A 9379-nucleotide genomic window follows, 5' to 3' on the forward strand; every position below is an offset into this window, starting at 1 on the left:
TGGAGGCGTTGGAGGCAAATGTAGTGCTAGTATCCCCAACAGGCGGCCACGTGGAGGAAAAGGGCGTGCGTCCAGCCCGTCGGCGCGATGTCCGTTTCATCTAAAACTCGGCGTAAGTTTGGGCCAGAAATAGATCGAAAACGGACGAAATTCGAACATTTGTTCGTTTGCCGCGCGTTGGGCCGAGTTATTCGTTCGTTCTACCTCAAACGGACGCACCCGAACGGGATGGGGTCGCACGCTAGAGTTGGCCTAACGCCACATGGCATTTGGTGGTAGACGTTCACGCAATCATGCATTGTCGCCAATGTCCAGCTGCAGGTACGTCATCGTCACGGAGCCCCCACCACCCGTGATACACTCTTCCTTCCCCAAATGAAAATATAAAGACCTATATTCAAAAGAACATGATGGTACATTATTAATGTGCTCGAAAAAAAATACAAACTATATATATATATATATATATATATACATATATATTCATAATCTATGAAAAAAATTACAAACTACATATATATATTCATATAATACATAAAAAAGCATAAAAACATATGTAAAAAAAGCATAAAAACATATGAAAAAAAGCATGTAAAAAAATAGCTATGCGGACGGCATTGCCATCGGCATAGAAACGGCAGGGTTTTGGGAGGGGGCGTGCCGTGGATCGATGACGTGGCGCCTATGCCGACGGCTGCCGTCGGCATATCTACGCCGCGGATCGGTGACGTGGCATGCGGAGATATGCCGACGGCCGCCCGTCCCGACCGTCGGCATAGGGTTGACGGCGTTAGCGCTGGTCACGGGCGGGGTCGCGGGGCCCACTTTGTATGCCGACGGCTTTTTTATACCGACGGCTGCTGTCGGCGTGTTCGTAGATAGGCTGACGGCCGTTCTGTGCCGATGGCTGCCGTCGGCTTATATCAGGATAGCCCGACGGCCAGGACAAGGCTGTCAGCATATCTCAAGCTAGGCCGACGGCAGCCGTCGGCATTGATTTGGCCATAGGCATAGGTCAGTTTTCCGGTAGTGAGACGTTCACGCAATCATGCATTGTCGCCAATGTCCAGCTGCAGGTACGTCATCGTCACGGAGCCCCACCACCCGTGATACACTCTTCCTTCCCCAAATGCAAATGGCCAAATCAATCGACCGTGCGGGCGCCCACCTGCGTAGTACGAGCGTACGCCCACCGCTCAACTCTCCCGCTCCGTCCCTACACACTCGCTTACCACTCCTTTCTTCCCTCCCTGCCTATCTCACTCACAGCGTGTGACACTGCCCACGTCTACGGCTCAGCGCGCTCATATTCGCTGAAGCCGTACCCGGCCACATGGCGGCAGACGGCACGGGCGGCCGGACGAAGACGAAGCCGCACGCCGTGGTGATACCCTACCCGCTCCAGGGCCACGTGATCCCGGCGGCGCATCTCGCCCTGCGCCTGGCGGCGCGCGGGTTCACCGTCACGTTCGTCAACACGGAGTCGGTGCACCAGCAGACCGCGCGCGCCCTCGGCGTCGACCGGCGGGGCTGCGACATCTTCGCCGGCGCGCGCGGGTCGGAGGACGTGCGGTACGAGCTGGTTAGCGACGGCTTCCCGCTGGGCTTCGACCGATCGCTGAACCACGACCAGTTCATGGAGGGCGTGCTGCACGTGCTCCCGGCGCACGTGGAGGAGCTGCTCCGCCGCGTCGTCCTAGACCCGGCGTCCACGTGCCTCGTCGCCGACACCTTCTTCGTGTGGCCAGCGACGCTGGCCAGGGCGCTCGGCGTGCCCTACGTCTCCTTCTGGACGGAGCCGGCGCTCATCTTCGCCCTCTACTACCACATGGACCTGCTCACCAAGCACGGCCACTTCAACAGCAAAGGTACTAGTACAAACTAGCACATACACCATGCAAAGGTACAAGCTCATATCTCGATGTACCATGTCCATGACGACGTTGCAAATCATGCATGCATTAGGAGCTGAGTAGTTTTGCGCTGCATATTTTGTTAATTTCTGAAATTCATTGCGCGTCGATCGATCGTAGCAGCATCACATATTTGCATTGGCTTCTTGCTCTCTTCCTTGCAGCCGTCGTTGTCTCTTACCTTGAACGTGTGTCCCTGGCTGGTCCATGATTGTATATACGGACAGGAGAAGTGTCCCCCGCCTCAATCGTTAGGAGACAGAGCGATGGCGTTTCCTTTTCCTTGTTGGCTTCTTTTGTGTGGGAAATACCAATTCCATTTCGCCAGCCGACTTGGTCCAAACAAGGAAAAGTATTCCACTGCACGGGAGACTCGACGCTCGACAGTTTACTTCAGAACAAGTTCCTGGCTGGAGGAAGGAGAAAGCACAACAGCCATTGGATATATATATATATATCGGACGACTTAAAGAATCAACTTATCACACATGCAAATTCCAAGCCAGTTTAGCTGGATGTCAATCACCTAATATAATTCAATTTCCGAGAAAGTAAGCAACAGCCGCCGGCCCGCCAGGGAAGTAGCAGCCTCTTGGTCTATCTTAGGGATGCAGACCCGCCGAATGTCTATCCTATGGGTGCATGCTCACCGAGTGACTATCTTAGGGGTCACTCTGTGCGTTCGGTTTATTCAGTTTACATGGTTCAGTTTATACGGTTTTTCGGTTTGTATGGTATTAATACTTCGGTAATACGGTATGAAATTAAAACGGTATATATCAAATTATTTCGGTATGGTTTCGGTATATACCATAATAACCAAAGTTGACACGAATTTGAAAATGACGTAATAATAATTTGCAAATTTATGACTCAAAACACATACTGTTTTACACAAATAGTATATAAATAAATATATATATATATATATATATATATATATGTAAGTATATATGCATGCATTGATACATCTATTGATGGTTATGGACGTGCTTAGCATTTTAAAAAGAGAAAAATGACTATGTTACCAGAAAAATTTATGGGCTTAGTAGGGAATTTGACTCGTATACAAGAAAAATGACAACTTGTATGGTTTGTATGGTTGTTCATCTCAAGAAATATAAATTTATTTTTTACTTCAGTTTATTCGGTTAACCGTTCGGTTTTCGGTATATACCATAAAAACCAAAGTTCAAATCGGTATGAAAAATTCATACCATACCGAAACCAGAAACCATAAAAACCGTAAAATTGGTTTGGTTCGGTTTATTTTCGGTATGGTTTTTCGGTTCGGTTTTCATATGCACAGAGTGACTTAGTGGTGCCGGGGGCGCCATCGGCCACGGGCGGCGACATCAGGCAGTTAGGCCGGTGGTAGCTGGGGGCTCGGGCTAGAAGATGAACAGAAGTACATTTTGAAGGTGTAGAAGAAAAACAGAAGAAAAAAAATGAGTTGGGTTCTAGCCCTTGGTTCTGCGGCGGACAGCTTCTACTGGTCTCTAGTCAGTCCCATTCTAATTTACCTGCACGGTCTCAAAACAAAAGCCGAGTTCTCCGTCGATCATCATCAGCTTACATCTCCCTGCAAAAAGAAAAAGAAAAACTTACATCACTTGCGCACTCTCCCCATGCAGAAACGCCAGATATCGTTGTAGCTGGTAATTAAGCTGCGCAGTCGTGTAATCACGCCATTCGTCTGGCAACAAGACAAGGCGCGTGCGTGTGCGCGCACCAGATTAATGAAGTAGGCAAATTTTGACTAAGCGTTGGCAACAAATTTCATAAGCACGAGCCGCCGGCAGGCCGGCGGCTAAGAGATAAGGACGGATTTCATAAGCTAGTCCCATCCCGGGCAGGGCCGAAGGCTTGCGATCTTGGCACGACGTACCACCATGGATCAATAATGGGGTCACGCCGATGTCGACGACGGGATCATGATTATGGCGCAGGACACCCAAGAAATGGGAGTGATAGCTCGCAGGACACCCAAGGAATTAGCTACTAGCTAGAGGTAAGTGATTATGGCGCAAAAGCAGGCCGGCGTGGCGACGAGCGGCGGCCGCAAGGCCAAGCCGCACGCGGTGGTGGTGGTGTACCCGCTGCAGGGCCACGTCATCCCCGTGACGCACCTCGCGCTGCGGCTGGCGGCGCGGGGCTTCGCCGTCACGGTCGTCAACACGGAGGCCGTGCACGACCAGACGGCGCGTGCGCTCGGCGTCGACCCGGCCGGGCACGACTTCTTCGCCGGCGCGCGCGCGTCGGGGATGGACGTGCGCTACGAGCTTATCAGCGACGGCCTTCCCGTGGGGTTCGACCGGTCGCTGCACCACGACGAGTTCATGGGCTCGCTGCTCCACGCGCTCTCCGGCCATGTCGAGGAGGTGCTCGGCCGCGTCGTCGTCGACCCGGCCGCTACGTGCCTCGTCGCCGACACCTTCTTCGTGTGGCCGGCGACGCTGGCCAGGAAGTTCGGCATCGCGTACGTGTCCTTCTGGACTGAGCCCGCGCTCATCTTCAACCTCTACTACCACGTTCACCTGCTCACCAACAACGGCCATTTCGGATGCAACGGTGAAAAATACGATTTTTGGAATCCACTCCAATATGCTTATGTTTCAATTCAATAAAGTGCCACTAATATTTTTGCCAAGTACTCCCTCCGAAAAAATATAAGGGTGGTTAGATCACTAAAGTGAAGGAGTAGTAGTAAATTTGGCTGCTGCAAAATGGTTTGCCATGCCATCGATTTTGAAGTTATTTTTTTCAGAGCCCCGGAAGGACACGATCACCTACATCCCGGGCGTGCCGACGATCGAGCCGCACGAGCTCATGTCCTACCTCCAGGAGACGGACACCACCAGCGTTGTGCACCGCATCATCTTCAAGGCCTTTGAAGAGGCGCGCGGTGCCGACTACGTCCTCTGCAACACCGTGGAGGAGCTGGAGCCGTCCACCATCGCCGCCCTCCGCGCCGAGAAGCCCTTCTACGCTGTGGGGCCCATCTTCCCCGCCGGCTTCGCCCGCAGCGCCGTCGCCACCTCCATGTGGGCCGAGTCCGACTGCTCCCACTGGCTCGACGCGCAGCCGCCGGGCTCCGTGCTCTACATCTCCTTCGGGAGCTACGCGCACGTCACGAAGCAGGAACTGCATGAGATCGCGGGAGGAGTCCTGGCCAGCGGCGCGAGGTTCCTGTGGGTGATGCGACCGGACATCGTCAGCTCCGACGACCCGGACCCGCTGCCCGAGGGGTTCGGGGCCGCGTCCGCCGGGCGCGGGCTGGTGGTGCCGTGGTGCTGCCAGGTGGAGGTCCTCTCCCACGCTGCGCTGGGTGGCTTCCTCACGCACTGCGGGTGGAACTCCGTGCTGGAGAGCGTGTGGGCCGGAGTGCCCATGCTCTGCTTCCCGCTGCTCACCGACCAGTTCACTAACCGGCGGCTCGTCGTGCGGGAGTGGCGCATCGGCGTGCCCATCGGGGACCGTGGCGCGGTGTTCGCGGACGAGGTGAGGGTGAGGATCGAGGGCGTCATGTCCGGGAAAGAGGGTGAGGAGCTCCGGGAGGCGGTGAAGAAGGTGAGAGCGACGCTCGAGGCCGCCACCGCGCACGGCGGGTCATCCCAGCGGAGCTTCAATGAGTTCCTCGATGAGCTAACGCACCGTTGCGGCAGATGTTAAGCTGAGCCGACCGATGGGCCAGAAGCGCGCATGTCGGGTGTTGGGGAAGTGGCCGCGAATAAGCGTCTTTGTACTCTTGTCTTGTGTGTAGTGTGTGCCCGGTCATTGACTCAGTGCTGTGTGGTGCAATCGGTAAGTGGTATAGATCATAAATGGACGTGGAATGTGATTCTATTTTGCGTAATGTCTTATGAAATCCTCATTTATATAGATTTCTATAACCTTCATGATATTATGGCCGTATACATTGTTCTGATGCAGAGACCGGGGTAAACCCCCTTTTCGAAAAAAATAACCTTCATGATATCAAAGTCATAACATATAGTTCTACATATACTACTTCCTCCGTAAAGAAATATAAGAGACTGTCTCAAAAAAATGAACATTTACTATTTCTCACTCCGTTTTTTCATGAGTTTCTTTTTTAGTTTTTTACATCTGTCGAGTCTAGTGTGTGCACAGTCATTGACTCAGTGTTGTGAAGTGTGATCTTGTTTTTTCCATATATGAGAATTGTCTAAAGTCAAATTTCATAGAGTTTGACCATAAAAATATCAACATCTATAATATTAAAGTTATACTCCCTCCGTCCCATAATATAAGAGCGTTTTTTACACTACACTAGTATAAAAACGTTCTTATATTATGGAACGGAGGAAGTATAATTTAAAAAATTAATTTTGTGATGCATCTAATGATACCTACTGATTTTGTACTGTGAATGTATTTTTCTTATAAAATTAGCCAAACTTTACGAAGTTTGACTTCGTCAAAACTTCTAGATGAGATTTGGTAATGTTTCATTTAAGTCCATCTCCATTTGATCTGTTTTTGCCTTTTTTAAAACATAAGACTTTATTCATTAGAAATAACGGTTACATCATTTGTAATAAAAGATACAATCTCATCCATAAGCTTCTCAAACCAGTCCCTACCGTTTGAAAATTTGTGCTTGATTTGTTGGTGCGAACCTTCCCGTCCAGCACCCACGTCCTATGCCTGTTTTTGGCTCGTGTCGGCCCATGTGCAGTCGTTGTTTCTACGTTTTTTGGCCCATTATCGCTCTCAGGGCTTGGGCATGTTTTCCTTTTGTCCCCAAGTTGTTTGCCCCTTGGGCTGCCGAGTGGGAAGAGCAAGAGGAGATAAAAGGAGAGGCAATATCTACTAAAAAAAGGAGAGCCACTAGCTGATCTCGGGTCACCTACTAAGGGTAAGATCAAGGACCTGACATCCTCGACCCACCTAGGCCCCCCACACCATCCTTGTAAGGTTCCAAGACCGTAGTGGGCGGGAGTGCCCACGCTCTGCTTCCCGCTGCTCACCGACTAGGTCACTAACTGACAGCTCATCATGCGCAAGTGACGCGTCGGCATGCCCATCGGGTACCGTGGCGCGGTGTTCGCCGACGAGGTGAGGGCCAGGATCGAGGGCATCATGTCTGGGAAAGAGGGGGAGGAGCTCCGGGAGGCGGTGAAGAAGGTGAGGGGGATGCTCGAAGTCACCACAACGCACAGCGGGTCATTGCAGCGGAGCTTCGATGAGTTCATCGATAAGCTAACGCGCGTGTTGCGGCGGATGTTAAGCTGAGATGTCAACCGCTCGGGCAGAAGTGTCGCACGCAGGCATCGGGGAAGTGGCTATGGGTGCAGTTTATAAGTAACATCATATGTATATGTGTATTGTACTCTGTCATGGTAATGTGTGCACAGTCATTGACTCAAATATGTGGTGCCATCAATACGCTGTTCATTTTGTGATTACACAATGGCGCGACTTACCAGCTCACACGACAGAGTCAAATTTGAAACAAGTTCATCAATTTCGACGAAAGGTTCACAAAATTGGAAAATGTCATTGATTTTGAAAATATTTCACCGATATAAAAAATCATCTATTTTGAAAAAAAAGTCCATAGATTTGAAAAAAGATCATCAAATTTGGGCATCAATGTTGAAAAGAAGTTCACAAATTTGGAAAAAGTTCATTCATATTGAAAAGTTCGTGCATTTGAAAAATAGAAAAATAGAATAAATAAAGAAAGAATGAAAAAAGTAAAACCCAAACAAAACCGATCGAGAAAAAACCATACAAAGAAAGAAATAAAACCAGCTAGGAAGCTTCAGAAAGCTTCCCAAAATCAGTGATTGAAATCCCTGTATACCTTTTAATGGGCTGGCCCATGCAGCATCCAAGGAGGTGGGGGCGGGGTGTGCGCCCGTTTGCAGCGATGCCTTCAACTGGTGTATCGGGTGCCGAATAGGATTCACGCCCATTGCGACTGGCTGATGAATCATCATGAGCGCTAAATATAACCGTCCAAACAAACAAATAGAAGGAATATATAGCTCTAGCTTCCAGTCTTCCACGACAACCTTTTTATTTTCTTGTTCGTTTTTCTTATTTGTTTTTTATTTTATTTTCTTGTTCACGTATTTTAAGTAGATTTACATTTTTACCTTTTCGTTTATATTTCTTATCTTTACGTCAATATATATGACTCTTATTTCTTTGTTCATCAGCTTTAAGAAAATATTCGGTGCGTTTAAAGGAATGTTCATTGGATATTTTGAAGATGTTCAGGGTGTATTTCAAAATAGTACATCATGTATTTAAAAATTATTCACATTTTAAAAAGTGTTCATAACATATTTCTAAAAGTATTCTTTGTGTATTTTTGAATGTGTTAACTGTATTAAAAATGTTCACAGTGTATTATAAAATGTTCGTCATATACTATAAAATGTTAATAATTTTTTAATATTTTTCATTTTGTATTTTTAAAAACTCTAACCATCTATTAAAAATGTTTATCACGTAATAAGAAAATATTTGATGTGTATATAAAAAATGTTCATCATTTTTTCATTGTTGATGTGTATTTTAAATATATTTTTTATTTGAAAATGTTCATTTTGTGAAAAAGTCTATTATGTACTGAAAAAGTGTTCAATTTGGATTCAGAAATATTTATCGTGTAATTCCAAAAAGGTTGTTGAGTACCTATTTTTTGTGTATTATAAAAATGTACATGAAAAACTGCGCACTAGTGTGCCATTCGTTGGATGGGAGACACGTGCCTCGTGATGCTGGACGGATGAAAACTTCATTTTGTAGCGAATATCCCATATTCACATGCACTCAATATTTTACTTTTCAACACAAAAGTAGAAGGCAGGTCCATTGATCTTGGTTCTCGAAACACCTAACTTCTCAATTGTTGCAAGTCATTTATAAAATAGTCCTTGGTAATCATACACTGTAGCAAAAGGCAATTAAAAAGGGACTACCTTGTGACATTAATTTTTCGGCCTAGGCACCAGACAAGAAGGGGTAGTTTACAGTAAGCTTAGCGGACAGATTTATGCTCCATACCAAGCTCCAGCGTGCGATTTGGTTGGAAGGGAGAGGTGGTTCATCTACGAATGAAGAGAAGGAAAATCCTGGACTTCTCTTTGGAAGCTCACAGTCCCATCAAAGCTCAAAGTTTTCATGTGGAGATTGGCGCAAATTTAGCATATGTGCGAACATAATGTAATTTAGTTGTTAATGTAATTGCACAGCTAGCAAACTAACCGTTGTAACTACGTAGGTAGTGAGCACCGTAATCCCGCCGACTAGGGAGGGGACACCAAACGACAACTTAAATGAATTCAAACGTGCCCATATGGTGAACAAGATAAAAATTATTGCCACGACCGTGGAAAGCAGTGCAATTAGAACCATCAGGTTTGCTGGTAAAGAGACTCTTTAAAATTGGTGTGTCAAGAGAGAATTCTGAGGGGCTATGTGTAGTT

At 47.7% G+C, this 9379-nt stretch overlaps 2 protein-coding genes across 2 annotated transcripts; both read left to right on the forward strand.

Moving 5' to 3' along the window:
- The first annotated feature begins 1157 nt into the window (after positions 1-1157).
- Positions 1158-5795, forward strand: LOC123107676 (UDP-glycosyltransferase 86A1). Its single transcript, XM_044529627.1, has 2 exons — positions 1158-1868; positions 4681-5795. The coding sequence occupies exons 1-2, from the start codon at positions 1334-1336 to the stop codon at positions 5583-5585; spliced, it is 1440 nt and encodes a 479-aa protein (XP_044385562.1). The 5' UTR covers positions 1158-1333; the 3' UTR covers positions 5586-5795.
- On the forward strand, positions 1879-4672 carry LOC123107683 (UDP-glycosyltransferase 86A1-like). Its single transcript, XM_044529638.1, has one exon. The coding sequence runs from the start codon at positions 3935-3937 to the stop codon at positions 4538-4540; it is 606 nt and encodes a 201-aa protein (XP_044385573.1). The 5' UTR covers positions 1879-3934; the 3' UTR covers positions 4541-4672.
- Positions 5796-9379: the final 3584 nt, after the last annotated feature.

The sequence above is a fragment of the Triticum aestivum genome, chromosome 1B (assembly GCF_018294505.1).
Source record: "Triticum aestivum cultivar Chinese Spring chromosome 1B, IWGSC CS RefSeq v2.1, whole genome shotgun sequence".
In the NCBI taxonomy this organism is placed as follows: domain Eukaryota; kingdom Viridiplantae; phylum Streptophyta; class Magnoliopsida; order Poales; family Poaceae; genus Triticum; species Triticum aestivum.

Coding starts and splice junctions, on each gene's coding strand:
- LOC123107676 (XM_044529627.1), top strand. CDS start 1,334: ATGGCGGCAGACGGCACGGGCGGCCGGACGAAGACGAAGCCGCACGCC. Junction 1,869..4,680: donor CGGCCACTTCAACAGCAAAG/GTACTAGTACAA, acceptor TATTTTTTTCAG/AGCCCCGGAAGGACACGATC.
- LOC123107683 (XM_044529638.1), top strand. CDS start 3,935: ATGGCGCAAAAGCAGGCCGGCGTGGCGACGAGCGGCGGCCGCAAGGCC.